Raw genomic sequence first — 20755 nt, 5'->3', positions numbered from 1 at the left:
CAAACTACTAAAGTAGTTGATAAAGATATTACGGCTGCAATTTGGCTTTTTGTAACAAACTAAATGGGCGGCAAGAATACAAACAGCGAACTCATTTAAGAAAATCCAATGTGAATAACTCACATGGTGAAATACTATGTTTTTCAATATTTCGTGGTGTGGGTGATGGGAAGAGCATTCTAACCCTACAGAAATCGACGTCTAATTTTCACGACATTGAAAGGAACAATCGGTGGGGTCGTAGACGCTTTGATTGTTTCTGTACCATGCTATTCAGAATATATATTTGACAAATCTTGTCCTGACTCAACCTTCAGTAACCGAAATCAAGCTCACAGTTATAAGGAATTACATCACGTATATTTCAAAGAAAGCCTATAAGGTGAGAAATGTTTGGGAAAATCCTAACATCATAATAAATACGTATGTGCCACCTAGATTGAGCAAAAGCAAAAATGTATCATACATGATCACAAATATAAACAATTAAGTTAGTAAGTAGGTAAGCTAGACGAACATGAAGACTGAGGGGAAGTAAATAAATAAACACTAACAAACAAGAACTGATAAAGTAAGTTGGTCAAAACGATACAAACAGTTTTCACAGCTGAGTGCAACATATTAGATGAATACAACAGAGGATCGAAAGCCCGTATGTTGCTGTCCATCAATTGGAACTAACAGCAAAATGCAGCAATAAACCGTCGGGTTGTTGCCGCATGAAACGAGATCACATTATTGCACATTTCACAAAATACTTTCCAAATGAGCTGCCACATTAAGTTCCTCTTCGAACATCCAAGTAGGTGGGATAACACTGAAAAAGAGTTTGGACATGAAACAAGTGGTTTGAGACTTTACGGAGAAATGCACGAGAAACAAAAATGTAGTGCTTCTGTTGAGAGGGTGTTTTCAAGTTTGAAGAAACATTCGACCGCATTTTTGAGGGGCAGTTGTATGTGAACAAAGAATAAGAGAATGGTAACAACTAGGAATTATTTATGAACTATTATAACACATAATCTTACAGGATTATTAATCAAATAGTTTATACTTATCCATATTCTTTTTGTCATAAGCCTCCGTTTGACCTATTAGCTGTTATGCGATTTACCATTGTTAATTTATTCCGAATCTATTAGTTACAGTCTACTGTGCTTACACATGCCTTTGGCTTGATCTTGTATAATTGTTTTTTTTAAAATTTTATGGTGCGATACTGTCAGGAATGCTTGTATATAAACCACGTATGTCTGAAATGTACGATTCATACGGCGGATATCGACATTTGTGCTGTGGATCGAACGGGCGGGGCTAAGCGAGAAGCTACTATACAGAGGACCAATAGGGACTCGGAATTGACTCTAGGCTGCTCGTGTTGGTTAACGCACCATCGGTTTAGCACACGGATAAGGTCACGAGATATTTGGCAGGCCATAGGACATAACTATTAAATAATTTGATTAGTGTTCTTTTATAATCCCCTTACTGCGAACTTCCACTAAACCTGTTAACCACTGTTAAACGTTTTATTACGTCTCAATTATTGTTAATTATGTACCGTTTGCTCAACACCCTGTAACATATAGTCTGATTGTTTTTAAAAGTATAGTTTCTTATTTGGTGCGCGATGCGGCCTAATAATTCCTGTATTCTAAACTAATACGTGTTTGAATTAAAAAGACTGGATGCCTGATATACATAGAAGCTTGGCTTCTGTCTTTTAATTTATCGTACAGGAAACTGGGATGTCAGAAAGGCGTACGTCCTGGACCAATGAGAGTTAGGTTTTTCCCGGCTTTAGCTTAAGATTACTCCCTTCAGTCAGAACGTATCATTGGTCAAGACGTAGGATGTTAGTCCATAAAGAAACATTATGGGATTCTTATTGATAAATCTTATCAAACGGTATTGACTAACTTTCACCTTCATAAGATTTTTAACTGGCCTGTCGCTCTATCAACACTGATCAAAGTATCCTCTCAGTAGTTTAACAAGAATAAATAGGTCTAGTAATTATGCCACTCTTATAACACTAATTAGTCATGGGTGACTGAAAAGCTGATTTACAAAATATCCAATCAAATAAGAAAAACATGAGCTACAGAAGAGTTCAAGTTGGGACTGATTCTACTGTGTCACAACTATATACCAGAAAAAATTTCCTGATTCATATTTACTACAAACTAACATAACATTGAACACCTGAAGGTACATTATGTTATGGTTTTCATGTAAATTATTATTAAGTTCACATTCTGTCAAAGCTTATAATTAATGAGAAAAAATTTATAAATAAACTTATGAAAAAAACAAGTTTACCTATGTCCAGAACCGCTAATCCAGCGTACGAGAAATTCACATCGATGATCCAGAGAAATACGTCGACCAACAAACTGAGAGTCACGATCAATATATATTGAAGTAATAATTATTTATCGGTCGCATACTATTAAGTAATTTTGTTTAAATAATTAACTCAATGTTTATGAAAGTTAATATTAACCCATAGGCATACAACCTTGAAAAGCATAGTTGAATTCGGACTAGTCATTAACACAGAAATTATTTGTACAAGGACGTGAGTCCAAGGGCATTTTGGTTTACTATCCTAAATAACATCTGGGTTGCCTAACTGTTTTTAAACAAAAAAAATCAATATTATTATTATCCAGTATGTGCTTACTGCCACTAAAAATACTGTAAAGTTATGACCTATTTCTGACATATGTGTCATTAAAATATTTGTCACTTCCTTGGTGTGACATATATATAACATACTATAACACATAAGGCCAACAAGATGAACAGCCGTAGTAGAAATCATAATAGGAGAGGTTAAACATTGAGAATATGGCGCTAAAAGACAACAGAAAAATATGTCACAAGGAATAGTGAACTCAAGATCTAGAGGAAGATAAAAAATGAATGCATCTGAGTTAATGTGACCGGTTTTTAGACATGTCACTCAATTTCTTCAGCTACAGATTACCGTTATTGTTTTATTTATTTTAGAACATAAAATCCACTCCAATGGGAGATAAAAAAAAAGGCACCACAAAAAGTATGGATAACTTGATGAGGAAAAAGTTATACATCCGAAGAGGAGAAATTAAACTAAGTGGAATAATTAACGAAAAAAGTAAATAACGGAAGAATTAGTCCAGTTGATAATACACACGAAGTTGAAGTTATCAAAAAGTAAAAAGAAACTACGTCAGAATCACCAGCCATTTCTGTTCCAAGCCATGTTTGATATCTTGGGTCACTGAGTTGCATAACCTCGTTAGGATCCAAAACCAGGGGGTCGTGGTAGACCTGTAGGTTCCAGTCCTATTTCACTTTTATTCATACTACGGTACCAATTCAAAAACTGATCACTTCTCTACTTTCCCATTTAGTCTAAGCGTCGGTAGCAAAGCTCGATATAGAAGCCTTTGGAATTCACGTGTAATCCATTGAATCCAGTGTGACACTAATTACTAAGGTCGATGGTGTTGCACATTTCATTGAAGAATCGAACACAGAAAATAGTCTAACATCCTCAAATTAGAGGTGCAAGGTTTTGTGACCATAGGAAATTACTCTTGCTAACGCTTTGTAAACCTGACTAACATTCACGACGATGTCAAAAAGGGCTCACATTAACGTAACCTCCAGCGGCCATAAATACACACAGACTGATTTCATTTATCACTTTGTTATCGCCACTCATGCATCTAACCATATACATGAACTTTTCAACTACTTTAAACAGTTCACAAACAAGAGTCTGTGAAGGTGCAGGTACGTGTTACACTTACGAGTATTGATTCCAAATCGACTGAGCGTGATACTCATAATTTGAGTATCACCTCACATTAAAGATAAAACCGTCCGCGTACATAAGATCGAAATTTTTTAGGTAACTGATACACATCACTACTACTTATTACCACCAAATATTCTCCCAGAATGTTATCGATGACAAAGTTGGAGACGGATAGTGATTATGAGAAGCCCTGTCTAACACCACTGCCTGAATGGGACAATAGGGAATGATTGTATGAAGCCACTCTGACTGAGCTGTCTATGTAAGTAGCCTTTCAAATACTGATCAATTTTTAAGGCACACACTTTAACGGACAATCCCAGAGTACAGTCCTAGCCAATGGCTGGAATGCAGCCGTATTACTAAGAAGCACAACAATTGTTGGCCTGGAATAAATATGGCAGTGATATAACATTTGACAGAGGGTAAAAATGCGACAAATGCATCAACGACCTAAACGTAAACCGGTCTTCTCGTTAGTCAGTCTTTTGTGGGTTCTGCGCCATCTATGAGCAGCAGAAGAGATGAACTGTTTCTGAAAAAGCACACATTGTCTAGGATGTCGTTGACTAGCGTCCCATCAGGTCTAGAGATTTTATCCTTCAAGCCAGGTATTTCGCTGACAGAAGCTCGGATGGGTTGAAATATCTTCCAGCAGTTAACAAGTACTACTGCTGTCTATAAAACTTTCGCATTATTTTATTTATATTTACTTGAACACACAAAAATTGGTACAATACGGCAACAAATACATCTACACCACACAATAATAATGAGGATGTAAGGAGATGAAAAATGTGAAGTGCGTATAACAAAGCAAGAATAAGGAACAAAAATTAGTTTATGAGTGAAATTATTGATAATAATTGTAATTATAATAGAAGAAACAATTCAGTTAGCAAAGGCACAACAAGAAAAAATTCTTCCAGTTAGAGAAGTTACGTCCATTTTTTATGAAGAAAATAAAAGAATGTTACAGCAGGATCGCCGCTGGCTTCTATTCTGAGCCATATCTGATAACGTCCCTAGCCACTGTGTAGCACCGTTTCTCGGACCTCAACAAGGGAGTCATGAAGGACCAACAGAAGCCAGCCATTTGCAGCTTTCTTTCATGCCACGACACCATGTCATGCACTGACCACCTCTCCGCTTCTTCCAACCAGTCCCAGAGTCGGCAAATAATGCACGACGTGGAATTCTCTGGGACGACATTCGTAGAACATGTCCAAGACACCGAAGTCGATGTTTCAAGATGGTGACACCAATTGCATTATCATCTCTGTGCCCGAACACACGATGCCGAACCTCTGTATTACTAACATGGTGTTGCCACTGGATGTCAGCAATCCTTAGGAGACAACGATGATTAAACACAGAATCATCTAATATCCTCAACTCGGAGAGACCAGGTTTCACAAGCATAGAGCAGAACTGCTCTCACCAACGCGTTGTAGATCCGACCTTTACATCCAGACTAACATCACGAAGGCGCCAAAGATGGCCCAGATTGGCATAAGCCTCTCCGGCTTTCACTACACGTGAATTGATCTCGTCATTCACGCCACCACCAGCAATTATGCAGCTACCTAGATACGCGAACTTCTCGATTATTTCTATCTGCTCACCATCCAGGGTGAGTACAGGATTGGAATCCTGCCAGTCTTGTAGAAGTACTTTGCACTTCGAAGGTGCAAAGCACATACCGTACCTACGGACACTGATTGCCAACTGATTAAGTGCGGATTGCATGCCTTGGGTATTATCACGCAGTAAGACAATATCGTCCGCATACTCAAGGTCGAGAAGTCTTTCTCCAGACAACAGATCCGCACCACCATTACTTACATTCATCAGAGCTGTTTCCACAATGTCATCGATCGCAAAGTTGAAGAGGAATGGTGAGATTGTGCAACCCTGCCTAACCCCACCGCTGGAATGGAACAATGGAGGGAGGTAGTTGTATGCCCTCACTCTGCCTGAGGTGTTTGTATATAGGGCTTTTAGGATGTTAATAAACTTCTTAGGCACACCCTTCTTCAATAGACAATCCCAGAGAACAGTCCTGTCCAACGAATCGAATGCAGCTCTGATGTCAAGAAACACTACGATTGTTGGCCTTTGATAAGTATGGCGGTGTTCTAACATTTGGCGAAGGGTGAAGATATGATCAATACATCCTCGACCAGAACGAAACCCAGCCTGCTCCTCGCGAGTCAATCTTTCTCGGGTTTTGAACAATCTACGAAGTATGACGGAAGCCAATAGTTTGGACGCAATCGGAAGTAGGCTTATCCCCCGATATTTGATACAGAAATGACGTGAAGCCTTTTTAAAGATAGGAACAACTATCGACTCATTCCATGACGTTGGTACACTCTCTAGTTCCCAAACCTTTGTAAACAACGTCGTCAATTTTTTAGTCAAAAAGTCACCACTATCTTTAAAAAGAGCCGGAGGTAAGTCATCTGGGCCTGGTGATTTGTAGCGCTTCAAGAGTTGGAGCTCCTTGCGGACTTCCGCTTCATTTGGTGGATCAGTCGTCACCGGCCATGGAGGGCAGGACAGTCTGACCGATGTTGCCGGAACAGCGGGCCATTTGAACTGCTGTTCGAAGAATTCTGCCCATCGTCCAAGACGTCGATGGATGTTAGTGATTGGCATCCCATCATCCTCACAGATTGTCTCGCTCACACCAGACTTTTTGCTGCCAGTGACTGAGATAGGTCAAAAGAGCTTCCGGCAGTTACCAGATACAACTGCTGCTTCTAACTCATTGGCACGCTCCGACCCCCATTTTTCTTGAACATTACGCAAGCTTTGCCTCATTTCATTACCTAACAGTCTCCGTTCGTGGTCAAACTCGTGGTCACCCGAGGTAGACAAACGTGCCTCAAGAAGTTGTAAGGAGTCGGTAGAAACCCAGTGCATATAAGCGGGACGTTTCACAAAGCCACAAGAAACGTAACCCACCATTTCCATGGTGTCGAGCAAACGCATCTACCTCTTATCCATACTTTTCCACGGGTTGATAGCTAGATTTCAATATAACTCGACTTGACAACTAGTTGTAGCAAAGGTTGTAGTGGATTTGCCTGGATCAATCCGTTTAGGACAATGAAATTTTCGACCACTGAAACGTAAGATAAGATTATCGCTAACCAAACCATGATTGAAGTCCAGATAGGAACTCTAAAAGGAGCGGTAGTCGTGTACATAACTATTCTAGCAGTATCTAATCGCTATATGAGCAGTCTGAGTCGAAGATTGAGTTGGGGATGCAGGACGTCAGTTAGTACATCAGGAATGACTGTGACAGAAGTTGGTGCTGGCTGAAAGTAAGTTGTTGCTTGTAGAAGACGGTTACCGTTATCCGACCTGCAACCAACGAGTCTTCATTGGGCAGCCACCCAAGCAACTGTCCTCTGTCCCTAGATGCCTGACCTGCACATTCAAATCTCCGTCTGGCACTACGATATCTATCGGGCGCGCTTTCTCCAGACAAACAATTTGGTAGTGCAACTCATCCTTTATTGGATCTATACTGCAATGTGTCGGAACATAGGCGAAGATAGCAAAAAGACTGTTTCACACGCCAGTCCATCCTCATCTTGATTGAGCTTTCCGATCTGACGACACATAAACGACTGTTAATGGGGGATATAATCAATTAGTGCTGCCTCTGCCATATGACTTAATACAACGCCCATGGCAGCTAAACCCGACAAAGATGTCACAAAGTCCTTGAATATGCGCACGTCAACAAGCTTTACGAATCGACAGATGAAGAGAATTTGTAGTGCTTCATCAGAGTCTTGAATACTGGTCTCAGAGGTACAACAGATGTCGACACCAAGACTTTCCAATGACGGCCAAACGTATCTGTTGTCCTATCCTCATCAATATGTGACTGTTGAAGGAGGCCAGTTTGGATGAGATACTTTGATCCATAAAAGGTGTATTAACAATCGCATTCCGTGGAAGCATCCATAAATTCGACTAAACTGTGACATGAGATTGCTTAAATAGGACAGAACTTCCATCATAGATGAGCTGCTGGGTGATTTGACAAATAAAGAATACATAAGGTGAAAACAAAGAAAAACTGAGAAGTGACAGTGTAAAATAAAAATGAGTGTGACGAAATAGTAATCAATACTATTTGCTTGAATAACAAAGCGAAACGAGATTTTTCCAACGGTAATTGTCATCAGAATTGTGACAAGAGGTGGGGGCTTCAGCAATTGTTATGAGTGGAGTAGTGATTGACATAAGTGAACAGAATAAGTTAAGAAACCAATAAAATACTTATGTACTTATTGCCTTCACTTCGAAAACAGTGTCTTAATCTGAATTCTAAGTAGGATCATTATTATTCTAATCATGTACTACAACGATTTGTGATACTGATATAATTTACATATTAAGTTTCCCCAACTGCAATCGATTGTATATTAACTTACCGTATGAGGAGTTGTCAACAGCAATGATATGTGCTGATGAACATCTTTTGTATGCCTCAACAATGATGGTAGGGTCGATTCTTTACTAACCATGATATTTGGTGGATTAACATTGGGACGTGCACGCGAATTTGTAGATTTGTCATAAAGTTTCAAAGGTAACTTGTAAAAACTCAGTGGTAAAATGCGAGATCGTTCACGATTATTTTTTGTTGTGAGCTCCTTATTTAGAAGATATGAAATTTTCAACTTGTTTTTAACCAGTATTTGACTTCTGTAATCATAAAAATCCAAGCGACGAACTATAATACAAAGTATAAAATGTAAAAACAATATGGTTGGTGTGCAACTCACTAACAAATGGTCAAACGCAATAAGCTGAGGCTACAAGACCTCATAAACGAGAATATTCTTACCGTATTTATTATCTCATTCACAAAGAATAGTCAAATTGAATTTGGAAATCATTTGGAGATGTAAATCACTAGTAAGGCACATAAACAGCCTATAAATTAGCAGACTATAATACGTCGGGAAAAAACAGATTATTTCACAACTCGGATCATATCCACTCCGACATAATCCAAAACACGGCCACTAACAACTGATAAGTGGTTTTTCGAAGACTGTATCGTTTGAAATACATTATCTCACATCGACATCATCCACCATAGCCATTTTTAATAATGCAGAGTTGAAGTTTCATGTTGAGTAGTCTTAAATTGGGAAAAAATTATTTAATACTCCCTGATTTCAAATGGTTCGGCCAGTGCCAAAAGTGTAAGTACTAGCTTAAAATGAGCAACCCAAGTGCTGGACACCTTAAATGATTGAGATTTACAATTTTAATGGTTGACTGACTTCGACTGATTCATTTTATCATGAGATGAAAATACACTAACAATATTTAAAGAAAATCTTATTAATATTACAATGATACCCATCCATTTGACTAGCTTTCATGTATAGACTAACCTCGGTAAGTTCGCGTTTTCTTACGTTTGCGCAAATTTTTTTTGGTAGATAGCGAAGTACATTTCTTTAATGGATTTTGTAAATTAGTTATTTCTTCTGAATGTGGCTGACAAAGTATGTTCTTGTCAGTTAGAGATACTTTGGGTAAGGAATCACTATTGATACGATTTGTGCGCATATGTGTCCGTTGAACATGACGTTCTAACAATGTGGAAGTAGAAAATCGTAATGTGCATGCATCGAAAATGCATCTAAATGGTTTTCCTTTGGCATCCGTATGATGAAGTATATGTTGTTCCAGCCACGCAGCCGAAACACTAGGTCTTCCAAACACACGACAATCCTGCCACAAACAACTAAAATATTTTCGCCGACTGGATAACTGTGGGACGACATGAATTTGTTGAATGTGATTGATCAACTGAGTCCTTTCAATGTCAACACACCCACAACCCTTCCACTTACAAACGGAGGACATACTACTAGACCCACAGGAAGTAGATGAAACAGAAGAAGCAGAGGTATCTTGGATTGAATTGATCACAGACTGTTCTTTGAGACCGTTGTCTTCTACAGGCGATTTGGGGTCAGGTAAACAATCATCCCTATTTAAGAAAACATGACGATGCTTGAAGTGATTTCTTCTTTCTACATTCCTGTTCCGATGACGCAGATTCAAAGAATCAGATAACAACGACAGTTTACTGGCCAACCTAGTGTGCGACTTGTTTGTTAGAGCACGAGTCCGAACAGACAGTGAAGGTTTTAGTTGAGTGCAAACTGTGTGTGTCATGCTTCTCTTTAAAATTAGAGACAGATATTGATCGTCAGCTCCATCATGATATACAATCCTAAAAACCGAAGAATACACAAGGATTTGTTGATAGAGAAGATATACATAATCATTTAATTATGATGGATCTGAGGTTGCCACTTGTGTGAAAATCTATTTAGCGAAAATGATCGCTCGCAACGTAAAAAAATAATCACCAACAAGTAGTAAAGATACAGTTTTTTGCGATATATTCAAGTTGCAACTGCTAACGTAGACTGTTTCTATAAACCATGTGAAGTTTGTGGTCATAAGTGCTGTTAGAAGTATGAAGGCGGTTATCACTTTCCCGTTACTCACACAGTAGAACGGTTCTCCTTGAGGTGCCTGAAAACGAAAGAGGGTTACAGTTGGTCTTCGTGACCTGATAGCTTGACCGCAATGTCGAAGGGACAACTGCTTGAGGCCAGTCACACACGACTTTTTGTGTTCGCTCCATACTTGTTGATACCTTACCGCAGGAGGCTAAAATTCGCGGGATGAGACGAGGTGTGCATTATCAGGGTCGACCTAACCTCACGGTTCCTTCGTGGGAAGGCAGAATAGATGTTATGCTGATTGTCTGAAGTAAACACCTTACTGCCATCACACCTCTGTACAGTTAGCAGAACGAACCTTGGGTTTGCTGTTTTCCATCTTACCGTTATTCAACCGATCTGCCTGGGATGTTAGGACCTTGGGGAAAGATTGTCCCAGCCAGTATAGCCCGATTCGTTCATCACGATAGGCTAGCCCGATCACCACGTCAAGGTAGCAGTAACGGCCAGGCATGCTAAGTTTAATTAATTTTGTTTTTCTTGCTGATTGTTAGTTATTTCTCAGAGCACCAACTTTAAAAGTTTATTCCGAAGTATTTGTAATAAGGAATGGAAATTGAACAGAGGCCAGAGAGTGCGATACTAATTCGCTTACAAAAATCCACAGTAAAACATAACTTAAGCGTTAGTCAGTAACACTTAATGAGGTCTTTAATGTACGCTGTCGACATTCATTCAGTCACAACGTAGAGCCTGTATGTATGTAAATCGGTTAACATACCCCATTAGCATAGAGAGATGAATTTTCAAGGCCAAATTTCGGAAGAGGTAGTTACAGAATTAGTGGTAATAGGAAAGATTAGGTATCGAAGATGAGGATCAAAAAGAAAATATAAATTGACGAAATAAAAGTATAAAGGAAGTTATGAGGAATTTAGAATTCGGGGAAAGACAAAGCACGGATGTACCTACGCCACTGCAAACGATCTTGAGTCAGGTCATTCAAAGTCTTAAACCATTTGTTACGATAATCACGTGGATCCTAACCAGGTAGTCTGTACCTAATAGCACGTCTAAGTTCAACTGTCAGTGACATCATAGACTGATGCCATGTTTTGGTCTGGCCGCCCCTAGCTTTCTTCCAGACTACTCCTACACCAAAAAACATTGCCTGTTGAGGTAGGCGATGGGTGGACATGCGTAATGCATGTTCTCACCACTTCAGTTAATGAAGATTTACTACATCATAAACCAATTCCCCATCTTAACCCAGGCTATGCTTACTCCGTGGTCCAAAAATTCATGAGCAATGTTTGTAGACACCTGAGAATATCCTCTACTCTTGATGACCAGGTTTCACATCCATAAAGTAGAGTGGAGTAGACTACTAAGCAGTAAACTCCCCGTTGATAGGAAGATGGATATCTAGACTATGCCACAAGTGACGCGATTCGGCGAAAGCCAATCGAGCCTTCTCATACCGTGCCGAGATTTCGTCAGATGCCAAACTCCCAAATTAGGTGAACATTAGTATGAAGGGGCACTGAATATCTATGCACCATACAAGTCATTTGATTTGTGATCAGCGATCGAGACCAGTCAGATTGGATTACATCCAGTTCCCAGAATGGCCGAGAGTGGGGTAGGCCCGCCCTCCCTCTCAAAATACTCTCACACGGCCACGTGTATATAGCCTCTGCCAGGGAAGTCCTACTCACTGCCTTTCCGTGGCGGGAGGTTGTTTACGAAAATGAGAGGACGAAAAGCGAATATCCGACTCTTTAACCGGATCCCAAACCAATGGTGCACATGGCGTACGAACCAGTCGTTGGTCACCGGCTATCATGGGACTGCATCTCCTCACGATGCTCCACTGCCTTGTGGGTTAGACCTTTAGGTCGAAGGCTCCGGGTGTGGCCCCCTAAGAAAACCACCTGCTTCGGTCTGGGCATCCGGGCAGTATCGCAGCCCTCACACAAATATGATGAAATGTCGATATTTATGGAAAATACTTTTCTATTATTGTTATTATTATTCTTTTCTACGCCATTTATTCACTCGATTTTATTCCCACTTTATGTATCCTTATTTTTCGACTTACACAGCAACTCGCCTATGGTGGAAACTCAGTTCTATCTAAACGTTCTCGAATCACTGCCTGGTTGAAAATTGTATGCTACCACCGAATACGAATACTGAAGCAGGTTTTCTGAAACCACGTGCACCATTCAAACTGGCTGCCTTCAACGTTCGCACACTTATGCAGGTCGGACAACAGATAGGGCTGGCTATGTCTTTGGAAAGTCTTAATATCGATGTCTGCTGTCTGTCCGAGACCCGTATTCAAGACTCTGGTGAAGTACTACAAATTCGCTCTTCATCTGTCGCTTTTGTTTTACGTGCGCTTACCCGGGGACCCTGTGGCATCTTCGTCTGGTCTTGCTAGCGTTGGTGTCGCACTAAGCGCACTAAGCAACCTCAAGTGGTGTCCGTCAAGGCTGTCCACTTTCCCCATTTTTGTTTAACTTCATCATAGATCTACTGATGGAAATAACTTTCTCGTCGACTGAGTTCTCGGGTATTGATCTCCATCCAGGAGGTCCACTTATCGATTTAGAATACGCAGATGACATAGTCCTGTTTGGTGAAGACGCTGACAAAATGCAGAGTCTTCTGGTAGCACTGAGCAACAATGCCAGAATGTTTGGAATGCGCTTCTCTCCCTCGAAATGCAAGTTGTTGCTTGAGGACTGGTCTGCATTAACACCTGAACTAAGGATAGGGAGTGAAGTAGTCGAACGCGTCGACAACTTCACTTATCTTGGAAGTCTGATCAGCCCTAATGGGTTGGTGTCTGACGAAATCTCAGCACGGATTCGAAAAGCTCGTTTGGCTTTTGCCAACTTGCGTCACCTTTGGCGAAGGCGAAATATCCGTCTATCAATAAAAGGACGGGTATACTGCGCGGCAGTCCGTTCTGTTTTACTTTACGGTAGCGAAACATGGCCATTAAGAGTAGAAGACACTCGTAAGCCATTAGTATTTGACCACAGATGCCTCAGAAATATTGCTGGCATCTGCTGGGATCACCGGGTAAGTAATAGTGAGGTTAAACGCAGGGTATTAGGGAATGATGGTAAATCAGTTGATGAGGTTATGAATCTTCATCGACTGAGATGGTTGGGCCACGTGTTACGTATGCCTGAACACCGACTACCACGACGTGCAATGCTATCCGGTATTGGAGATGGTTGGAAGAAAGTTAGGGGCGGCCAAACCAAAACGTGGCATCGATGCTTGAAGACACTAACTTCTAGTCTGAGTCATGTTGGTAGATGCAGACTACTTGGTTGGGGTCCGCGTGACTTTCGTAACCAATGGTTAGAGACTCTTGGTGACATGGCTCAGAATCGATCACAATGGCGTCGGTGTATACACTCCCTGTCTTCCCTTAAACTAAGAGATTAAAATCACTTCATATCTTTCCTTCTACGAACCAATTTTTTATTCTTGTACTATATCTCTATATGCAATATTTCTCTTATATATTACTACCTTTGACCTAATCGCTGCTGTGGATCCGGTGTTCATCTTGTTGTGCTGATGCGGTATGGCAACCTGGACCGATGCACATATGTGCCTGGTCCTACGTTGTAGCTGACTGACTGACTGAGGCAGCACTAATCAACTGAATCCCTATTAACAGTCGGTTATGTGCTGTTAGATTAGAGAGTTCCATCAAAGTGAGAAGAAATCGGCCTGAAAAACGATGTCTTTTCGTCATCTCCGTCTATGCTCCGACAGATTGCAGCCCGGATGCAATCAAGGATGAATTCTACCACCAATTATCTGTTCTGCTCCAGAAAGTGCGTTCGACAGATATTGTAGTACTAGCCGGAGACTTGAATGCTCAGGTCGGGCGTCTAGGTACAGAAGAGAGTCGTTTAGGTGGCCGATGGGAACTTGTAGGTCGCAAGACAGATAACGGGGACCGTCTACTGCAACTTTGCACAGACCACAACCTGCTTTTGGCTAGCACTAACTTTCGGCACAGTCATCGCCGATGTGCCACCTGGCATCCTCCTTCTGCATCTCAAGCCTGGACTCAGATTGATCACATCGCGATCAGCTACCGCTAGCGTGGTTGTGTACAAGACTGCCGCTCCTTTTGGAGTACCCCTCTGGACTCTGATCATGCCCTGGTCTGCGCCAATCTCACCTTACTTCCCAGTGGCCAACAAAGTGACCGCCACCAAAGGATTGATGTCAGCAAGTTGGTTGCAACTTCTGTTGCTAGTAAGTATCGAACCGAGCTAGCTTCTATGCTAGCTACCATTCCACCGAAAAGTATACATGAGCATTGGCTATTGCCTTCCGTCATACTTCGTAGATTGTTCAAAACCCGAGAAAGATTGACTCGCGAGGAGCAGGCTGGGTTTCGTTCTGGTCGAGGATGTATTGATCATATCTTCACCCTTCGCCAAATGTTAGAACACCGCCATACTTATCAAAGGCCAACAATCGTAGTGTTTCTTGACATCAGAGCTGCATTCGATTCGTTGGACAGGACTGTTCTCTGGGATTGTCTATTGAAGAAGGGTGTGCCTAAGAAGTTTATTAACATCCTAAAAGCCCTATATACAAACACCTCAGGCAGAGTGAGGGCATACAACTACCTCCCTCCATTGTTCCATTCCAGCGGTGGGGTTAGGCAGGGTTGCACAATCTCACCATTCCTCTTCAACTTTGCGATCGATGACATTGTGGAAACAGCTCTGATGAATGTAAGTAATGGTGGTGCGGATCTGTTGTCTGGAGAAAGACTTCTCGACCTTGAGTATGCGGACGATATTGTCTTACTGCGTGATAATACCCAAGGCATGCAATCCGCACTTAATCAGTTGGCAATCAGTGTCCGTAGGTACGGTATGTGCTTTGCACCTTCGAAGTGCAAAGTACTTCTACAAGACTGGCAGGATTCCAATCCTGTACTCACCCTGGATGGTGAGCAGATAGAAATAATCGAGAAGTTCGCGTATCTAGGTAGCTGCATAATTGCTGGTGGTGGCGTGAATGACGAGATCAATTCACGTGTAGTGAAAGCCGGAGAGGCTTATGCCAATCTGGGCCATCTTTGGCGCCTTCGTGATGTTAGTCTGGATGTAAAAGGTCGGATCTACAACGCGTTGGTGAGAGCAGTTCTGCTCTATGCTTGTGAAACCTGGTCTCTCCGAGTTGAGGATATTAGATGATTCTGTGTTTAATCATCGTTGTCTCCTAAGGATTGCTGACATCCAGTGGCAACACCATGTTAGTAATACAGAGGTTCGGCATCGTGTGTTCGGGCACAGAGATGATAATGCAATTGGTGTCACCATCTTGAAACATCGACTTCGGTGGCTTGGACATGTTCTACGAATGTCGTCCCAGAGGACTGTCCTACAGGACTATGTCATCTGCGTTTAGAGGGGGATAAACGCACATATTTGAAGTGACAGCTATGTATAATCACTACTACGGAAATAACTACCTGAATATGTACACAAAAGTCGATTAAAGTTGACCAGTGTCCTCGTAACTTAACCAGTTTGAAGCAATGTTTAACAAACGTCATTGTTCTAAATTAGTCCAATTTGCAAAACTTGTGTAAACACGAACAGTACGGCCGTAAATTAAGGTTAGTTATTGGGAAATAAGACCTCAAAATGCACAAAACGACTCACCAGTCCATGACTATGGCGCATCTATGTGTTAGTAACTCGGCACTTTTCTCGGTGAAAATTAAGACCTGCTAAGGAATTTAAACTAATGACCTGGTGGACTTTGGGAACCAGTGACTCAAAAAGTACATTCAATGAATGTCCGTTCGATAGTCCAAGGGGCGCTTAGTACATAAGTGCAGCTTGAGATCAATATGACATAAAATTAATTAAGGTCTTTTTATCCATCTCATTCCCACTACTAAGTTTCCAGGCGAAAAGTTGGTTTTAGTGCTTACTTATATTTACAAATGCATCCAGCTTGTTAAATCTGTGGGACTGTTGCATTACTTAGAGTAGAGTGATTATGTGTATAATCACTCTGACATACTTGTCACATAGATCGGGCTGAAAGCTATCCACGTCAGATGACAAACGAATATGATGAACCCAGTTGATAACGAAACAATCCTCGTTTTTCTTGTCTTCCAAAACAGAGAATTTACAAGGACACTCCAAAAAAGTTCACAAGCCCAGAACAAATTACTTGTCAGCTGACTATCGACTTTCCCAGCGCAGCATCGAGTGGAATTCATTACCTCAGCACGTGATTGGAGCCCCGTCCGTCGACTCTTTCAAAAGAAAGTTGGATCAGCTGAGAGACCACCATTGCCAGGACTAACACAGGCCATCAAGCCTCCTGTCCTTACCAAACTGAAATTGATCCTGAATGGCCTGTCTAAGTCCTCGTTATATGGGTCTCTCAATTATCTTGAACTTACAAAAAAATTGAGCGTAAAGAAACGACAGAGAGAACTCGTTTTGTACACTTACGTTTGATACTGGAAGAAATAAACTACGGTTAACAATTCACAGGCCTTCCTCCTCTGAGTTTTGAATCTCCTACCTAAGTCTACTTAAATGGCGGGAGTTGTGAGTTTTGCCGTTCTTTAAGCCACGACGGATAAGGTGTTTCACTTATTAACAGTTGTAACAAGCTTTTTGACGTCACCGTCTTTTTTTCTTCATTTATTGGAAGACATTTTTCATGTTGGCCCTGCTTCTTTAATAAAATAGCTAGTAACTTTAAGGTTTATCACTTAAGTAATTACATACCTCGGGGTTTTCTGGACTTCTGGTAAAATCCTAATAAACTTTTTAAACTCACTCCTCAGACGAATGTATTCAGTTTGGAGCTTTCTCGTCGTCAAAAGTTTTTCATCGGCTATGTTATCTCGATTTCGCCCACACGTTGAGTACGGGAGACGGGGATTCGCTCACTGACGTTGTAAGCTATGTGAGAACTTTAAAGAATGATCACACGATTTGATTTTTTCCGTAGGTTTGTGGAAGACTCGTAACCATAACGAGCTGATCCTTCCCAAATGCAGCACACACCGAAGACTTATTTGGGTGAGTTATGAAGTCCGTAGTCTGACCTCGTTGATTTGTATTCTTCAGGTTTCCGACCTCTTTGAACAATTTAGCTGCCCGATTCTTCAGCCAATTTCAATGGTCCAAGGATAATAACCGTAAATCTAGGGATTCTGTGCTGAATCAAAAGAGTACAGGACTGCTCTACCGGTATCTTGTATTCCTGCTAATTCTAAAAACAAAAGGAAGCAGGAAGTCACTGGCTGGGACAGTAGAATTTTGTCATTTTTCATCATCAGTTTCTCTTAGGAAACAACATTTCATTATTAAATCGGAAACCACCAGTTTTCCTTCTCAGTGAGTGCAATTCTCATTGTATGAATCACGGTAAGTGGGAATTGGAAACAAACTTGTCCAAAGAACTTTTCAATGTATTAGGACTGAGCTCTAAGTATGTATAGGTTTTACCTTTTGTTTCGATCTTTACAGAAACATGATTTCGGCCGAAATGGACAATTAAAGTTCTTTCCCTAGGTACTTTTGCGCTGAAAATGTTGAGTCTACAATCGAAACGGACTGAGGGGCCAGTATTATCACAATTCAAAGTGTAAGGACATGTTGAGGTAGGCCCGACAATAACAATCTAAAAATTCCTGCAACATAACGAGTGTGTAGCAGCCCAGGTTAGGTTCTTGGTCATCTTCAGTTGGAATTAAGACATTATAGTTAGAATAGTTATTTACTTTCTTATTTTGTGTGAGCATCATATTTCCTGTGTTTATGTGTCGAACGGTGGACTTTTCGTGTATTTTACTTGGCAATGTTGCACTCCGTTTCCTCCACGTATTTTGAAACAAACTACACTACCAAAAGTGTTTGGTGTTCTTATCCACTACATTACGGGGGGTACTTTGGGGTCCCTCAGGCTATTAGAAGGACTCCCTTAAGGGCCCTCTTTGACAGCATTGATATTTAGTAAATTTTGACCCCATTTTTGTACATAAACTTTAATCCATGACTTTCCTACCCATATTCTCATAGCTTCCAGTTATTCTTAACTAGACTTACGTTATTTGACTCTAGTTAAGATTATTCTTCCTTGTTTCACTTTGTTGTTGTATGGTACCAGACCGATGACAACAAGGTCTTGAAGGGCTTTGCTTCAGATTACATCACCGAACAGTCGGCTACTATTAATTATCTATTGTCCGCTGGAAACTTTCACTGGTTGACCTGATTTTTTCAGAAGGAAATCTTGATCCTATTCTGTTGGGAATCATCTTCTTGATTCATAAGTACTTGACAGTTGTATTTATTTAACTTTTTGGCGTAACGAGCATTATTTGTACGACAGAAAGATTCCACCATACAATTTGAGTGTCGTTGTCTGAATATTGTGTTTTTGGATGACACATACCTTCATAAAGTCGTATAAATGGATTCCCCAACCTGCATTTACGTAATTACGCGTCATTAAATTAAGAAAACAGACCCGAGACTAGTGTGTAAGCGTTCGAAAAGTAATTTGGAACTTTTCCTCGCAAGTTGTATGTCATAGTTGGCAAAACGCTAGACACTGTGTCCGTTATTTCACGAGCACTTGGATATGTAAAATGCTTCGACTGAATTGTTGCAAACAGACTAAATTCTCGGTGAGACTAGCAGTTAATTACGTAGACCCAAGTAATACGTCTTACTGATGAAGTGATGTTTATCTCACTGATAGACTGTGATTATACGACGGCATAAGATCATAGGTCTGAAGACAATAGAACACATTCAAATCCTGCGTCTAGAATCCATTTGAACTCATATTCCTCTTAAATCCGAGTGTCTGTTGAATGCTTATCAAACGGTAGAACCTGAGATTAATTTCTACCAGGTTAGTATTATGTTACTGGATCAAATTGATACAAACAAATAAATGGAGACGGGAGAAGGATGTGTATATTTGATCACGCATGACCTTTTGTATGAAATAAGTTAACAATACGTGTAAATCCACGAATAACATGGAAACCAGACTCAATCACCTCTATCCCAGAAGACACAAGTTGTTAATAATATGGACTCAAATATGACTTTGTCAGAATTGAATGGATTTAGTTGGTAAAATAACCAAAAAGTTGTGACTAGGAAACAATAAAACAAGTAGGATGTGGGGTTTGTTTTATATTGGTTTTGGACCGTAGAGGATCATAAACAGAAATACGAATGACCAGAGGTCCTGTTTAAACTCTAATTATTGCTACATAAATGCGAAAACACTAATAATTGTTTTAACTGATCTATGTGGAAAACAGATCTCGTTTATGAATGTTCGGGCAAATACCGAAGTGCTCACCGCAGCATCACAACGCGCCGTAAATAATAATTTGTATGTTCCGGCTGATTCAGATACAGATTTGTGGTTGGAGGTCTGAATGTCGATGGTAAACTATCTGGAATTGTTCCTACTTTATTGGACCGATCGAAGGAACACAAACCACTTCTTCATGCAACATGTATTGCTTCTTAAAAACACCAAGTAGTGTGATTTTTGTTGAATCTCTAACTATGTGCTCTAACGTTTCATATAACAAGGGAGACCATTCTGTAAATAAGTCGAGATAGGGAATTTTTAACGGATTATTTCACTAAATGTTATAATTTCAAAATATTTGTTTTAATTCGTAACACTCACAAAATGGAATTCTACGTGAAGTTTATTTAAGAAGTAAACAAAGCTGAATTATATTAATTAAGTATAATTTTGTGTAGGGATAGCTTAATATGCCTCAGGAAGTTTCGTAGTAATAGCCGTTGGCTTAGCGTATGGACAGCATGAGTATTTTTTGTCCAGAACTAGAAATACAACCGATATTGTGTCGATGTTGATATCACCAATACCTTTAATTCAAGTCAGAAGGTCACTTGACGTTTATGCCGGTATTTTGTTCGTATGCGTTTTTTTTAAATGCATTTGCAGGCTGACTGTAGGTACAAAAGTATAACCGTAGGATGGAGGAATTTCAACTAATGTTTCAGTTAATTTGTCAAAATTTGTACTGTCTGTCTAGTTATGGAGAGAGTTTCTCGACTTCGTTGTTGTTCTACCGTGAAAGAATTTATTAAAACTACTAATACAGTGAGTGATTGTCAAAAATTCCTTTGGTTCATAAAAAAATGTTGATTATGTGAATTTTGGACAGATAGATGACGGTAGTTCGTAAAATATGAGTGGATCGACGAGAGACATGCCCTAGACTAATTTTTTGGTGTACAATAAACCAATTATTTGTATGAATATTTACCGGCTGATGGTGCATACAAGTAAGTTGTAAATATCAGTTTACTGTAAGACGGAA

At 40.3% G+C, this 20755-nt stretch overlaps 1 protein-coding gene across 2 annotated transcripts; it reads right to left on the bottom strand.

Moving 5' to 3' along the window:
• Nucleotides 1-201: 201 nt before the first annotated feature.
• On the bottom strand, nucleotides 202-16965 carry AEBP2 (Zinc finger protein aebp2). Of its 2 annotated transcripts, XM_051211027.1 has the most exons (5): nucleotides 16869-16965; nucleotides 9247-10097; nucleotides 8272-8573; nucleotides 2323-2396; nucleotides 202-817 (listed from the first exon to the last, which is right to left on the bottom strand). In XM_051211027.1, the coding sequence occupies exons 2-5, from the start codon at nucleotides 10037-10039 to the stop codon at nucleotides 748-750; spliced, it is 1239 nt and encodes a 412-aa protein (XP_051071057.1). In that variant the 5' UTR covers nucleotides 10040-10097; nucleotides 16869-16965; the 3' UTR covers nucleotides 202-747. The 2 variants fall into 2 exon arrangements, with proteins under 2 accessions (XP_051071057.1, XP_051071058.1); XM_051211028.1 differs by lacking the exon at nucleotides 16869-16965 and having other exon boundaries at nucleotides 2323-8573; nucleotides 9247-13075.
• Nucleotides 16966-20755: the final 3790 nt, after the last annotated feature.

Source organism: Schistosoma haematobium, chromosome ZW (assembly GCF_000699445.3).
Source record: "Schistosoma haematobium chromosome ZW, whole genome shotgun sequence".
In the NCBI taxonomy this organism is placed as follows: domain Eukaryota; kingdom Metazoa; phylum Platyhelminthes; class Trematoda; order Strigeidida; family Schistosomatidae; genus Schistosoma; species Schistosoma haematobium.
Note: the sequence above shows the minus strand (reverse complement) of the source record. Positions and strands in the feature narration are given on the sequence as shown.